This window comes from Dryobates pubescens, chromosome Z, assembly GCF_014839835.1.
Source record: "Dryobates pubescens isolate bDryPub1 chromosome Z, bDryPub1.pri, whole genome shotgun sequence".
NCBI lineage: Eukaryota > Metazoa > Chordata > Aves > Piciformes > Picidae > Dryobates > Dryobates pubescens.
Window position 1 is genome coordinate 107905743 of NC_071657.1, and position 16772 is coordinate 107922514.

Below are 16772 nucleotides of genomic sequence, written 5' to 3' on the forward strand. Positions count from 1 at the left end.
TTCAGAACAAGCCAATGTCTTCTTTTGGTGCAATACTCATTCAGCCACTGGATCCATATTCAGAGTTTGACTGGCCCTGAGATAACCTGGTCTTACTTTGAAGTCATCCCTATTTGGAGGTGGAAGTCAGGCTAAATAGTATCCAGAGGTTCCTTCCAGCCTTGTTTTTTCCAAATCTCCTCCTCTTTTATATTACATGTGAGTAATTTATTTTGCTGAAAATTTGCAGGCATTCTGAAAATGAAGTGCATACTTCGAGGCCTGTAGCAAAAGTGGGTAAAGATGGCAAAAATTGTCCTATATCCTATGTATTGTTCAAGGAATCAGATGACAGTGTCACAGAAGTCCTTATGACCATTAAATTCTCTGTCAGCAGGACCAGTACTTTTCTTGTTTTGTTTGGTGGGTTTTTTTAAGAGAAATCTATTGCCTCAGAGGTTACAAATACTACCTCTATAGACTTAATGGTTTTCCTTCATTTTTGGGTGCCTCATCTTGGAGTAGCCAAGTCACAATCGTCCGAAGTAATGAGATACCATAGAACTTCTTGGAAACTGAGAACAATATAAACTATTACATCTGGCCATTTTAAAGCCACATTAGCATGATGATTGTATTTGTAGCATATCACTATCGGTCCTAGTTGATGGCAAGGGTGATTCTGGAGACCTGGAGGAGATGCTAATTGTTTTCCATTCCAGTTCTGTACTTTTCTGTCATAAGTGCAAGCTCAGTTATGAACTTGCTCTGAGCAATGGGCTGAACACAGGAGAAAAGTTTTAGTTCCCTTAGTGTATTATCATGGGTCCAAGCTTTTGTCCAGCTAATTTGGAGGTATCAGGCACAGACAAGTCAAACACCAGTACCTGTTGCCCCTCAGCAATTTAGAAATAACCCCTGAAAACGAGGTTATTGGAAGGGAGATGGGATTGCCTTTTTCCCAGACTAAAACCACCTCAGCCAAGTGGCAAGTAAACAAATTATGTGGATTCAGTGAGGATTTTGACAGATACAGAGCATTCTGTTCAAAGATGAGCACTTACCCTTTCTTTTTCCTGAATGTTTGAACATTTAAATATTATCCAAAAAAAGGTAAAAAAAGCTCTTCTAATAAAAAATAGGGAGAAAAAATTACAAACTTTAAATAGAAGACTGGCCAGAAGAGCCATCTGCCAAGTGGCTAATACTGTCCTGAAATCCCTAGTGTATACACACTATAAAATGTATTAATCCCTTGAGATTTGTCTGTTTCCTCCTAATATAAGGCAATTAAGTTGTTTCACAAGCCCTTTCAGGTGTTTGAAATAAATACTAGAAAATGTTGGCTATTCTGTGTAAAACAACATAAAGTATAGTCACAATGTCTCATTATCATTGTAAAACCTGCAATTTAGAATGAGAGGTGGAAAGTATTGTTCTTCTGAGCTTAGAATACTTTTTACTTATTTTGGGAACTTAACTAGAAACATGTGTTAGCTGCATCATTTCTCCTAAGAAGCCTTCAAGTATTTCACTTGCATAATGAGTAATTGTTGTCAATCAGTAATTTTTTGATAGTGGCTATATTTACCTTCCATTTCTTGTTGCTTTTTATCCCTAGTGTGGGAAGTTAAAATTAGATGAACATTCAGATCTTTTTAAGTTTAAAATCTGGCTTAGTTTTGTTCATTTCTGGAGAGTCGAAAAGAAGCTTTAAAAGCCCTGAAATTCAAACAGGAAATGTCAGAATTCTTATTTATATCACACTTGAGTTACAGAAGACTTGTTTTGAAATTCCAGATGAGTGTATTACTTCGAGCTGACTGTCAGAAAAGACTGAATGCCATCTGTTAAGATTGAGAATAAAAGCCTACTACACTTAATGGGTGAGTGGGGAGTTAGGGCCAGATTTCCTTAGTTGTGCTCACGTGGAAGAGTACCTTGTCTAGCATTTCTGACATTTTCTTACCAACATATCACCTTCCAGCTTTGAGGAAGCTCCTGTGGCCCTACATCTAGGGGCTAGTGGACCTGAAGTTAGGCTGGAAGGTTATACGAGAGCTCCATCACATTACGTATATCCTCATATTATGCTCACATCTTCTTGGAATTGTCTTTGAGAGATTTTGAAGACAGCTCTGATGGGGAGGTGTCGGTAGCAAGCAAATAAGAGCTTACTACTTATATGTGTATAGGGAAGAGTTGCACAGCTGTACAGAACAACTGTTGGAGTGTAAGCATTCTCTGGATTTCTCATGGGTTCCTGTACTTAAAAGGTTCCTTCCCAGAGCCAACAAAATCCACCTAGAAAAATATGCTCTTCCCTTTCCACTTTTCAGCAGAATCTTGCTCCACAGTCTTTGTCATAATACAGGAGTACCTAATGCTTTACTTCATGGGATTTTCACTGTTTGAAGGAAACAATTTAGTTTGGAATTCAGTTAGGGGTTTGGTTTGGGTTTGTTATATTCTGTTTTTCTGGTAGAAGAGCCAGGCTCCAAATAGTGAGGTAACATGAAAAAATGTACCAAGGTTAGAAAATTGCACTCATGTTAATCAGTTAAAGATAAGTGTAAAGTAAAAGAAAGAGTTACTTAATAGGGTAAAATAAACATAAGAGAAATTTTAAATTAAAAGGGAGCAATAGAACTAAATCCAATAATAAGATACCTTCTTCCATGTGTACTTTTTATGTCATTACGTTGCTGGGAGTATGGGGAAAAGGAAAACAGAAAGTTGCCAGGCAACGCTCTGTTAGCAGTCAAATCTTCTCCAACTTTCCAATAATTCTCCATTTAGATAAGAAAAGTCTATTTTAGCCTACCCAGATGATTTATCTCTTTTAAGTGCGTTAAAGGTATGAGAGCCCATCTCATTGTATCATGAGAAAGAAAAGCTGAAAAAGCTAAATGTATTTAAATGCAAGTGGCATGGAAAGAGACAGGAAGACTCAGCAGTTTAATACTGTTTCTCTGTCTATAGTCCAGACTAGATTTGAGACTACCAGTATGACAAAGTCCTCTCAGTGCTTTCCAAGACATTTATGATTACCACAGGACTAAAACCCACCATCCTCAGTTGCCATTCACAAGCTGCTTTCCACCCTCTCACTCCTCTGTCTTCTCACTTGTTCTTTTCCTTTCCAGTATAGCAACACAATTAATGGAACTACAGAGAAGTGGTATTAAACTTAGTTCAGCAATGTGAGAGCTTCCAAGCAATAAACTGAAATCTGAGTCTCTCTTGGAAGGGAAAGGGAGGAGTGAAATGGAAGGAACATATTTTCAAAACTTGGGATATTAGCCCTGTACACAGCTTTGTTTGTTTGTTTGTTTGTTTGTTTGTTTTAATAGAAAGATGGACCATTCAACAGAGTAGAAGAAAATGGCCATAAACCATAACTTAGAAATGGCATGTTTGTGTGTGCATATAAATAAATACTGCTGACTGTTTTATTATTGCTTGTTTGATTTGCATGCTTTTAAGTAATGACTTTTTTTAAACTGGCTTGGAACCTTACTTCCCTAAGGTTGAAATCTGGAGGCAGTCACTGCTGCCAAAGTAGAGTGTTTTTTGACTTAACCCAGTGCATATTCGAACGTATGTTGTTTAACCTCAAGTATTTTTACAAACAGTAATAAAGGTAGAAATATTTTCTGGGGGTTTTGCGTTAAATTTTCATGTTGCAATCATTAGGAATTAATCAAATTGCTTTGCATTTTAAAAAATGGCTGGTTTAAGATTTTTAGTTGGTTTTGTTTGGTTTTTAATCTTTGCAAGACAGGAATCTGGGGACTCTGACCTGTACACATGATGTTAGTGCTCTCTGGCAAGAATTTCTCTTCTGAAAGTCTGAGGTGTTAGGTACTTTGTACAGGACACTTCCTTCCATACAGCCTTCTGTCATTCAAATGTATCATTTGCCTGCAAAATCAGATTTATTCTGGATGAAGTGAAGAACATCAGGGAAGGGAGTATTAACTTAATCAATTCCAAGTAGACTTTTTAAAATTAACTTGTAGTGTGTTGGACTAAATGACCTTTGGATGTCCCTTCCATTCTGATTCTATGGTTGTGCTGTATTTTAAAACATGGTTGTGCAGACCTCTGTACATGCCATTTAGAATGGACATCATGACATTACTAGTAGATGTAATAGATACAAACATGTACAAAAATAAGATTATCTGATATGATAATCTGATTGTTGTCCTTAGATTACAATATTTCAAATGCTGTTTTGACAGCTACCCTGAAACTTAGTAGCTGATATTGTTCTTGACCATAAGATGTTTGTCCTTGTAAACAAAAAAATACACTGCAATGACCTGGAGTGGAATGTCAGAAGCAGAAGGATATTGCCACGTATAAGGGATAGGCAAAATCTGTGATTACAAGCCAAGAAGGCCAAATGTGCAATGGAATGAAGTGTAAAATGTTCTGAGAAGAAACTATACAGGAAAGGTTGTTATTAGAGTTACTGTAATTTGCCATCAAGCTGGAGGATGTCCATGGCCACAAGAGGTGGTTTGCTTCAGGACTGTGAATAGCCTTTTCAGAAGACAGAAGTACAATCAATTTCTTTTCTCTAATTCCATTCTAGATATTAGTAGGAATCAAAGTCATTCCAGTTAGAAAATTCTTAACTTCTCAGCCCCCTGATGGCAAACAAGCCAGGCTCTACCCTTTATACTGTACCCTGAATGGTGGCTCTAAAGAAAGGTGACCCCTACTCATTTTCAAGATCTTTTTTAAAAAGAATTACTCATTTTCTGCTGACTGTGCACAGCTATAGTTCCTGCCCTATCTCTAATTTTTGTTATCAATAGGCAATATGTTCAGGCATTGGAGATTTGCTGGTCCACAGATTGATAAAAAAGTCAGGAAAACAATTGCTAGCCTCCTTCTAGGGGCTCAGTGGATTTCTGGAAGCATCCATTGATTCAGCTAACATAGCTTCTGAGTGAGGTTCATTGCACATCACCTGCTCTCACACCCGTGGGAAAGGCAGCCTTGAAAGCAGTAGATATCTATGTATCAGAGGCATGAACCCTTGCCTGGTTTTATCCCCACAAATAGCACCTTTTTTTTCTACAGCAGGCTCATGCTTTTCTTGCCTTCTTTCACAACTGACTGTTTCTTCCCCTTGAGTGGTGACCTTGTTCCTTTCTGCGTTCCCAAGAATCTTGGAGAAAATCAGTATGCTGGTCTATAATAACAAATCCTGGGATTAGAGTAGCCCAGCACTGACTCTCTGATAACTCTCCAGATGAAGCTGTGGTAATGGGAACTATATGGTGATGATACTTTTCCCAGACATTGACCTCCCTTTGACATGTTGATATGTTATCCATACAGTCTGCCTTATGTAGGCCTCAAAGATTTGTTTCTTCACTTGGTGTAGGACCAGCCTTGTTGGCATAGAGATCTTCACTCTGAACTCAACTTAGAAATTAAGTGTAAAAGGTGTAAAAAGCTTATGGATAGAAAGGAAAAGACATAGCCTCAAGGACAAGGAAGTTTCTTTTTGCAGAAACATTGTCAATATATAGCATAGATCTGCAGTAAGACAAGCAGGCACTCACAGGTACAGACCAGAGGAGTACGGAGAGAGGACATTTGTTATGTACGACTCAAACAGGACAATAATACCTCCATATAAGTCATAAATGGGTTGAGATAGGGAGGTATTTTCATTCTCACAGAAGAGCTATTTATTATTGTGAACTTCAGTGAATGGTGTCTTTGGATCATAGGGGATGCCAAAATAAACATGAGAGCTTCTTATCTTTAATCTCATGCAAACAAATGAAAGGCAGATTTCCTTTCCTTTTCTCAGGGCCTTAGACAGCAAAGGTTGTCTTTGCTACCATGAAATATTTGCAATGGATCTTAAAAAAATATTTAAATCAAACAGTTACCAACAAAATGTAGACTTCCTTTGGCATATTAACTTGGGTTCTGATTCTTGACCATGGGACTAGTTCTGGACAGTTTCTCCTGGATATTCAAGAAACATGCACCTACAAAATAGAATCATAGAATCAATGAGGTTGGAAAAGACCTCAAAGATCATCAAGTCCAACCTGTCACCCAAGACCTCATGACTACTAGACCATGGTTCCAAGTGCCACATTCAGTCCCTTCTTGAACACCTCCAGGGATGGTGACTCCACCACCTCCCTGGGCAGCACATTCCAATGGCCAACAACTAAATTAGAATAGCCCACAGATTACTTTCTTAAATGGTCCTTAGCTTAGGAAAAGGCCTTTTCTTGGAGTTCTTGTTAAACATAAGGGCTGAAGTACAACTTCTGGGATTTTCCTGGCGCTGCAGTAACTTCATTTTTTATTTCAGGACATCTGCACCATCACATTTCTTGGCAAGTTCTCTTAGAAGGTGCAGATTTGACTTGCTGCAATAAAAAGCGAGCTATGCACTTTTACAGAGGCAGATCACCTAATTTTTTTAACTTGGATTTAACCCGGTTCTCCTTACCTGTAACCAAGATATTGTATTGCTGCTGTGATATTTTCCAGTGGTAAAATCTGGCTCCTGCTTTGATTTCCTATTTATATGGAAAAGGATTGAGTCATTGGCCCAAATTAAGGTCTTAGGGGGTACCCCCAACTGGGAGTTGGTACTGGGACCAGTGCTGTTTAACATCTTTGTCAGTGACATGGAGAGTGGCATTGAGGCACCTTCAGCAAGTTTGCTGATGATACCAAGCTGTGTGGTGCATTTGACATGCTGGAGGAAAGGAATCCATTCAGAGGAACTTGGACAGACTGCAGAGGTGGGCACAAGCCAACCTCATGAAGTTCAACAAGGCCAAATGCAAAGCCCTGCACCTGGATCAGGGCAATCCCAAGCACAAATACAGGCTGGGTAAGAAGTGGTTTAAGTGCAGCCTGGAGGAGAAGGACTTGGGGGTGTCAGCTGATGACGAACTCCCCATAAGCCAGCAATGGTTACTGACAGTCCTGGAGGCAGCCATGTGGGGATTCTACCTCTCTGCTCTGGTGAGACCACACCATCCAGTTCTGGTGCCCCCAGCACAAGAGGGATGTGGAACTGTTGGAGTGGGTCAAGAGGAGGCCGTGACGATAAATCAGATGGCTGGAGAACTTCTGCTGTGGGGACAGGTTGAGAGAGCTGGGGCTATTCAGCCTGGGGAAGAGAAGGTTCCGGGGAGACCTTAGAGCAGCCTTGCAGTACCTGAAGGGGGCTACAGGAGAGCTGTGGAGGGACTCTTTACAAGGACTTGTAGTGAGAGGATGAGAGGGAATGGATTGAAGCTTGAGGAGGGGAGATTTAGACTGGAGATTAGGAAGAAATTCTTTCCAGTGAGAGTGGTGAGACACTAGAACAGGTTGCCCAGAAAGGTCATGGATGTCCCCTCCCTGGAGGTGTTCAAGGCCAGGCTGGATGAGGCTTTGAGCATCCTGATATAGTGGAATGTGTCCCTGCCCATGGCAGGGGTGTTGGAACTGGATGCACATTGAGGTGCCTTGCAACCCAAACCCTTTCCAAGATTCTGCCCTCAAGACACCTAAAGGGTTACTTAAGAGATGGGTGTGCAGCTCACACATATAAGTTGTGCAGTACTAAATATGCAGAGCAGTTTGAATTTGTTGTTTGCTGAAGGTCTGCACAGACATGAAAGCAGTGAGTTCCATGGCCTGCGGATGATGCCGGATGAGCCCAGCTCCTCCTTTTTGCAAGCATATTGGCTGTGCACGCCACCTGCTATTTACCAAAACTGAACCAATTAAGCAGCGTGGAACAGAGGTGACTTAGAGCCTGAGTGCAAAGTCATGGCAGAATTATCACAAAATGTTCATGGAGACAGAAAATCAGAGAAGAAATGGTGGTGTGGGCAGCACTGTAGTTATGACAGACACATTCTGTGTGTTCATGCATTGATTTATGATGTAAAAGAGCATTTTTTTATCTCTGTACTTGATTTTGTTGTGTATTTAATTTGGTTTGTCACCAAAGACTGTATAAACAATAAGGCTGCCAATTATAGTTACAGAAAGTTGCACCAGGATGAAAATATTAGTGCTAGGCAGATTTCATAACTGTCTGTTTTCCATCCATAGCTATTTTCTGCTGGAAAAATCACAGGCACCAGAGCAAACGAGCTGAAAGAAAAGTACACCCTGCTGCATAAGACTGTGATAAGGTATAATAATGCTTTTTTAAACTTTAAGTAGCCAGAGCATTATGTATTGAAGGCAATTTTCCTGCTCATTTAAGCTTTTTTACAGTAATTGTTCATAAAGAGAAAGCAAGAACACAAAGTTGAAAAGCAGTAATATTTAATAGGAATGTTTGAGGCAATTTGGGATATTTAAACACTTGTTTGAACAACATCTTTGGTTTTAATATAAATATAATATATATAAATATAATGACAATGGAGGGAAGCATAAATTGTAACAGACAATACAGAAGCTTGAATAAATAAGTACTTGAAGATCATGTAGCCAGAATTGTAACCTGAAAAGCTTCTGATCTGCTGAGCTAACATTGTAGAGAGCAACTGCAGAAGGTAAAGGCTCCTTTCTCGAAGAAGAATGAGCAGTGTCACAGCACAGAGTGGGCTTGTTGCAAGCATTGCAATACTACATCAGTATTTGTGACTAAGATCTTTGAGATTACTTATGGTATATCTATAATTATCAGTAAAATCAGTATCAATAGGAATATTCCTGTTATAATTCTGTAATATGTGTCATCATATCCACCACATAAACAGCGTTTGGCCCAGTTTCCATAGCAGCCTGTATCAAAACCTTTATGGCTATTTTGCTTGTAAGAGAACCATGTCTATTCTGTCACTGAAGCTAAAGCCTTATTTTAGGATTCCAAAAATAATTCAAGATGCTTACCAGGCTTTGGTGTGCCTCCTGGCAACCTGAAGAACAAGTGCCAAGCAATGTAAAGGAATTTGAGAAGAGTTTCCCAAAATACTAAACCCACAATTTTTCTTGGGGTTAGATAAATCTTCTTGCTTCATCTTAATAAAATGGGGAGTTGGAATACAGCTTTGTAAAAAGTCAACTGACTTTATTCAAATTACTGCATAGCAAGTATTTTTTGGGAAGCAAAATTAAAAACAGCATTCCTAAATCAGTTCAAGTCCCTAGAAAATGCAGGAAGCATTTTTTATGATGCTCAGAACTAAACATATTATGTGGGACTGGATTAGTTGTTTGAGAAGGTTTCTACCACACTATTGTTCAATCCAGTATCTTCTGAACTTGACTGACTTTCACCTAGTATTAGTTTGAAACCAGCCTTTGGTTGGAAAAATGACAAGTATATTGCTACATGTTTTATTCTGTATATTTATATCTTTTATTCTTTCGTATAGAAAATTCTTTTATGCAAAGACACTTCCTTTGTGTGTGTAAGTGGAAAATGCCCTTAGAACGGGACTCAGCTGTCTGTTCTGTCACACACAAAACTGCAGTAAACACCGTGCACCAAAAGCATGAAACCATGAGATGGTAGATTCCATCTCTCATTCTTTCCAAGGCTCCCACAGGAGTGTGAAAGTGGATCAGGGAGAGTGGTGTCACATTCTTTGCTTAGATGTGTGGAAGCAGAATAAGGCCAACACATGAGAGAGGGCTGATTCCCACAGAGAAATTGTTCTTCCTGCTAGAAGAAAGCATGGGATATCCATTACCAAAAACTGTGTATTTTAAGGACTTCTCAGACATCAGGTTGGATGAGGCCTTGAGTAAGCTGGTCTAGTGGAAGGTGTCCCTGCTCACAGCAGGGGGGTTGTAACTAGATGATCTTTAAGGTCCCTTCCAGGCTAAACCATTCTATGAATCTCTGAATAAAAAGTGGGATTCACTTGTTAATACCAGTAGGCATGCACACCTGAACTGGATATCAGAAGTCTCTTATCTGACAGTAGAAAGAAATAGTGAAAACACAGATCCACCTTTAATGGATATCTGCAAGTGCCTGGTTGTCTCCACTGGTTATCAAGTGAGCCCTGAGGACAGGTTCAGTATGTGTGTGTACTCTTTGTTGCAGTGGTCTTTTCCAACCAACACAACTCTATGGATTTTTATTTCTCCTGCCTTACATGTGCAGTACAGTTCAGTGGAGCAACACCTTATTTTTTTTGCTTATCACAGTTGAGTTTGATCTCAGCTTACTTTCCCCTTCAAAAGTTACTTTATAAGTACATCAGACATGAAGTTACTGGTTCGTGATAAAGGCGCACTATTTTCTGTTGATGTCAGTGGTTTCCTGGCGTTCTGGTTTAAAAAAGGAAGTGGTTATCTAAGTAGAAATGTTACACAATGCAACACTTCTGCTATATTGTTTCAGCTATGCTGCTGCAGGGCAGTCAGTTGTATGCCGTTTGTTTTTATAGTTACCGTCTCAGCTCCATTCTTCAGTATGATAGGTAATTTTGAGGTTGTTGCTAAGCCATAAAGGTCATCTTTGAACTAACATTTGTGTGTAGAGTTCCTCAGTATTGGAGATTATAAGGTCCTTTGTTGTAAAAGATATTAAATTACATGGTATTTGTAATTAATAAATGGCAAGAGATAGAGTTCTTTATTCTTCTACATCATTTTAGCATGCCATTATACAAAAGTTACAATGTTTTAATAAGTCACAATGATTTCTGTAGTATCAAGAACAGGTTTATATGTTGTATAGTATTTATGAGTTTTCATACTGTAAGTCCCTTCAAGGCTTTTCCATAATAATCAATGTCATTTAGCTATCACCAGATAGGTGTCTAAGTATATTATGAGCATCAGTCTCCCGCCATTTGTTTCTGTGAAGCTAGACTTGGGTGATCTAAGTCTCATCAGATAACTGATCCTGGCAGCAAGCCTGATAGTAAACTTCCACAGAGGTCCACAAGTCTGTTTACAACTTGTGTGTCATTAAGTGAGTTACTTCAGATCCTGGTAACACTGCAGCAATAGCTACATGCAGTTCAGCACTTGTAGGTGTCCCAATATTTACAAAGAACTTAAAGGTCTTACAGCCCACAGTGAGCCTTGTCCTGGTGGATACCTCTCTGTTATTTGGTCTTCATGCTGATTCACATTGAGCCTTTAGCACTTCATAGGATAAAACAAATTCCTTGTCTCTTCACTAGTTCCAGAAAATGCTAAACATAAATTAGACTGATTAACTATTAGATGAGAGAATCTCACTCCAGCTCCAGGTGTGGAGAAAAATACCTTCATATCAGATTCCACTGTTCTCATAGCATCGTAAGATAGGAGGTCTCTGATCCAACCTCCTGTTCATCTTGAAAGCCTTGAATTAAACATTACAGGTAGGTAAATGCAAAGCTTACGCTTCTCATTGCCTATTTCTAAGTTTTTGTATTTAATATAGTTTACAGGAATCTGAGATCCAGCTGTTGCAGGAAGCCAAACATCTTAGTGTAGAACTGGAACAGCAACAACATGAACTGGAAAAAGCAGAACAGTTCCCTGAAGACTCCTCCAGTGAAGCTTCCCAAATAAGGCTACAACTTCTTGGTTGCCAAAATGAATACAAGGCCATTAAAGACCGAGAGTATGAGGTTCAGTTCCAGATCGAATGGTAGGTGATGCATGTTTTGTCATAGATTATCTAGCTAGCTAGTAACAGAGTATCAGCTGATCTCCATCTTATGCGACACGTTGCTTTGATGGCTTTTGGTAAACAAATTGCCAAAACCTTTCCCTAGTGACCGCAATATTTCAGTGCTTAATAAAATTACCCTGGTGCAAAATTTGGTGCAAAATGTTAACTTTAGACCATGCTATGGTGTCCTCTGAAATGCTGTTTAAATTTTACTAGATTGCATGATTAATGTCTAGGTAGGAAAAAAAGTATGGAAACAATTCTAGTCTAGGACATCTTTAATGTCTATGAGTAAAGTGTCTCAGAGGCCTGAGATTTTACTGAAAAAATGTCATCAATAGATCCAGTGCTGTTTTAACATCAGCAGCACAGTGTAGTCAAGTTTCTCTAGTCAGGTATTTAAAGGAGGAGAAGTCATTCTGTATGCTTATGATGGAAAAATTAAAAGTTGGCTGTGAGAGGGGTGAATATTTGACATTTCTGTAAAGAGAGAAAAGTCCAGAGAAAGGTTGCTATTGTATATATTTTAATTATCTGCATATATTAGTGTGGTGTATTAAAGCTTTTATAGTGAATTACAAACATTGCATTTTAAAAATAATCTATAGACAAGAACTTACATTTTCTTTTTGTGGGGTCCTTGCTATTTTTACCTATTTTCAATCCAGATGTAGTGTGGTTCATACAAATTCATACAAATTCATACAGAATTCATCCTGTAATACAAATAACTGATGTCAGCATCTCAGCAGTTAAAGCTATTTTCTCCAAGGAGAGCAGTGGCACTGAAAAAAACTGCATAGAGCAGATTTTTCTGGCAGTTATTTCTTGATTTTTTTTTTTTTTTACAGCTAAATGTTTGCTCTAAGTGAGAAAGAAGCTTGAGAGGGAAGCAAATTGGGAGTGGGAGAAATAAAGAAACATGAAAGCATCTGGAAAAAATTATGTGCTATGAGATAACTAAGCAACGTGAAGTTTCCTGAAATAATTGTTAAATATGGAATTTATTTCAATTTCCAAGCAGTCCAGAAATGAGCTCTTCAAGATATCATGCTTTTACCTGTTTGTCCTCACAGCTTATGAACAATTTTAACTGATTTTTGTTTTATTACTTTTCAAAAGTATGATGGGGTTTTATATGTTCAGAGGCCATTTAATACACTGTATTTTCAAGCTATAGTCAAAAGGTGGTTTCTGTCCGACACAAATACAGTTTAGGTATTGTTTCAATTACCCTAGCACATACCCTGCATTAATTTCTGTACATGAGTTTACTATCTTATCTTGCAGATTAAAAAAGCACTTTTTAGGCCAGTCATACTTTGAGATGTGTTCTTTCACTGTAATAAGAAACTTCCTCTGTTTCCTTCTCTGTATTGCATTAGATTAAACCCAGCTGTACAGTCTGATCAGAGGTCCACATGGCACAGTATCTAATAACACCCACAAGTGCGGCCCCCAGCCATTTGTGATGCGGGGATTTCATGAGTCAGATACAGTCCTCTGTATTTAGGAATCCTCAGCTGACCCCTCTTCCTTGAACTTTCATGTGTCCTCCTCAGTCAAATAAACTTCTGGCATTGCAACACCCTGGGCAATGAGTTCCACAGGTTAACTACACAAGAACTGCCACCTCTTTCTTTTTTGAACCTGGCTCATGCAAGCTTCATTTTGTGCCTTGTAGTTCTTGTATTGGATGAGACAGTGAACATCTGCAGGATGGTTTGGCAGACCTCTTTTTTATTCCACTCCCAATTTGTCAACTTTCTAAACGGAAGAGCTGAAGATTGTTCCTTGTTTGGAATCTGTTTACTGCCTGGTGGGAGCATTGTGTCTTATGTGTGTTGTGGGTGTGGAGTGAAGAGGATGGGACACGGTTCTGTGGATTTGTTTATTGGGAGAGAAGATGCTGCTTTAGAGAAATGGCAGGGAGTAGTGCTGGATGAACAGGACTGGCAGAGCACACATCTGTGTTGGGAATGGGAAGTGAAACTAGTGGCGACACAAGAAATGAGCTATGAAAACAGAACAGCTACTGCATGTGAATACACCTTTCTAAAGAAGGGATGGATTTGGTGTCTGTGAATTAAAGTGGAAATGAATGTCCAGAATAGAGCTGTGAGTAGCAGGTGGTCTGACAGGAACACTGATGTAAAATGAGGACCTGTATGCCTGATGGTTTTATACAAATGATAAAGCAATTTCCAAAATCTTGGTGTGCGTGGCTGGTGTCACAGAGGGGAAGCTGCATCAAAGATATTAGAAGTGTGCTATTAGGTAACTTCTTGGTTTCCTTCATCACTCAGAAAGATAGATCCTCATGGTCAAACTTCTCTTGGCCCTTGATCTCTCTGGAATACAGTTTTCCCTGTTGTTCAACTGTGTTAATACAGCCCCAGCTGTGCTTGGCACTTACAAGAGAACTTCTCTTGGGAGCTTTCACTAATGGTTGATTAGTCTGAAAACAAACGTGTTGCTTATTTACCTTCTTAGGTAGAACAGGTGGGGAACATGGAGGAGGAAAGCTTTTGAAGGCAATATCTGTGTGTCTTATCTATTGCTTTATCCTTTTCTTAGAAGTCTTGGATCTTGTCTACTGAGAAATACCACTGAGCTGGATGTGAGAGCCTCAGCAGATCTGCTCCCCTATGTCTGTAAGCCTTTCTTTCTTTGAATCATCTCTCTAGTCTCTGTTTCCTTCACTTCTGGTCTCCTTCACATTCTCTGATAGCTAAGAGCACCCCTTTGGCATTCAGATCCAAATCTGACAGCAGTAAACCTTTTCTCTTGAAGAGTCATTTAGTTATACTGTAACATCAGCAAAGTTATGTTTTGTCACAAAGTCCCTTAGTATTCTGTGCTCTTTTCCATATTTCTTCTCCTGTTTGCTTGCCTCTGTAAACGATTTTTTTCCCAGATCAGTCAGATAGCTTTTGCAACAACTGAAGGGGATATTTCTATTTTAATTCTTTAATATAGAGTAGAGTAGAGTAGAATAGAATAGAATAGAATAGAATAGAATAGAATAGAATAGAATAGAATAGAATTAATCAGGTTGGAAAAGATCTTTGAGATCATCCAACACCATCTAATCAACTAAATCATGGCACCAAGTGCCCCATCCAGTCTCTTCCTAAACAACTCCAGTGATGGTGATTCCACCATCTCCCTGGGCAGCCCATTCTAATGGCCAATCACTCTTTCTGTGAAGAACTTCTTTCTAACATCCAGCCTAAACCTCCCCTGGTGCAGTTTGAGATTGTGTCCTCTTGTTTTGGTGCTGGCTGCCTGGGAGAAGAGACCAACCCCCACCTGGCTACAACCTCCCTTCAGGTAGAGAGCAATAAGATGTCCCCTGAGCCTCCTCTTCTTCAGGCTAAGCAACCCCAGCTCCCTCAGCCTCTCCTCATAGGGCTTGTGCTCCCCAGCTTTGTTGCCCTTCTCCGGACGCATTCCAGCAAGTCAACATCTTTCCTAAACTGAGGGGCCCAGAACTGGACACAGTACTCAAGCTGTGGCCTAACCAGTGCTGAGTACAGGGGCAGAATGATCTCCCTGCTCCTGCTGGCCACACTGTTCCTGATACAGACCAGGATGTCATTGGCCTTCTTGGTCACCTGGGCACACTGCTGGCTCATGTTCAGCCTACTATTGACCAGTACCCCCAGGTCCCTCTCTGCCTGGCTGCTCTCCAGCCACTCTGACCCCAGCTTGTAGCACTGCATGGGGTTGTTGTGGCCGATGTGTAGAACCTGGCACTTAGATGTGTTAAATCTCATGCTGTTGGATGCTGCCCTTCTGTGCAGCCTGTCAAGGTCACTCTGCTGAGCCTTTCTACCCTCTAACAGATCAATACCCACCCCCAACTTGGTGTCATCTGCAAACTTAGTAATGGTGGACTCAATCCCCTCATCCAGATCGTCAATAAAGATATTAAAGAGCATGGGGTCCAGCACTGATCCCTGGGGGACACCACTAGTGACTGGCTGCCAGCTGGATGTGGCACCATTCACCACCACTCTCTGGGCTCGGCCCTCCAGCCAGTTCCTAACCCAGTGCAGAGTGATGCTGTCCAAGCCACAGGCTGGCAGCTTGGTTAGGAGTTTGCCAGAGGGGACAGTGTCAAAGGCCTTTACTCTTCCAATGAGCAGTCATCACTCCAAGAGTAAATTTCAGTGGGTTTCAGCACTGCCATATCAGCAGGTTTTCAGAAATTCTGTGACTTTTCTCATAGCTTGAATAGTGCACATTAGCTGAGGAGGGAGTCAGCCTGAGAGAGACTGTAGGTGTGTGCCTCCTCTAGTTTGTGTTCCTGTTCTGCTGCATGGTTATGCTGGGTTTGTTGCTAGTGTGTCTGCACAGCTATCGGAAGGATTTTACTGAGAGAATCAGAGCTGACTTCTGGCATGCTCTTCAGTTCAAAAACTATTAGGTAAGTGTAATAAAGTAAAAGGAAAAATGCTACAATTGCATTCTGAACCATGAATTTTCACCATATAACTGGGACTGAACAAGCCTCAGTAAATAAGGATGTAGGCAATCAGATTAACACAAGAACAAGGAAAGGATGAATGTGATCAGCAAAGATTTGTTATAGCACAAAAACTTTTCATTCTAATAGCCATATGAGTCTCAGAAGCTATGCTTTTTTTTTTTTGTCAGGTAATAGTGTCAACAATGATACATATATAATAAATACAGAATCTAATTTATCTACTTTAAAGTAAGCAATTATTTTGTAATATAATTATCTATCACAAGAGTTTGTGAGGTTAAAGAGGTCTGATTCTGGAAAACAACTGTATTTTAAAGTCTAGATCAAATCTACAGCCTTCACATGTAGCAAAGTGGCTATTCACAGAAGTACTGTTGAATCCAAGTCAGGATTGCAAAACCAAGTTTGTCCTTGTAGAAGCATTGCAAGTATGGAAAATTATTTCAATGCTTGTAATTATTTCATGATTAGTCACTTAGTAATTAGAATGTGAGGAGTGAAGCTTTGGTCTACTTTTTCTAGTAAAGAATTACAAGCCATAAGTAAAATAAATTGCGTTAAAGTTATCAGCTAGTCTTGTGACTGCATTGTCCAGTACATACAAATTACAGCTAAGAGCCTTACAGGAACCTCATGCTGGCATCCTGTCAGCTGTGATATCTTCTACTT

General features: G+C 39.7%; 1 protein-coding gene across 1 annotated transcript in view; it reads left to right on the plus strand.

Moving 5' to 3' along the window:
- The window catches only part of CCDC146 (coiled-coil domain containing 146), a 65001-nt gene that overhangs the window by 22354 nt on the left and 25875 nt on the right, over positions 1 to 16772 (plus strand). The window contains exons 3-4 of the mRNA XM_054178517.1: positions 8086 to 8168; positions 11375 to 11584. Coding sequence (XP_054034492.1) covers positions 8086 to 8168; positions 11375 to 11584 — 293 coding nt within the window. The remainder of the gene's footprint in view (positions 1 to 8085; positions 8169 to 11374; positions 11585 to 16772) is intronic.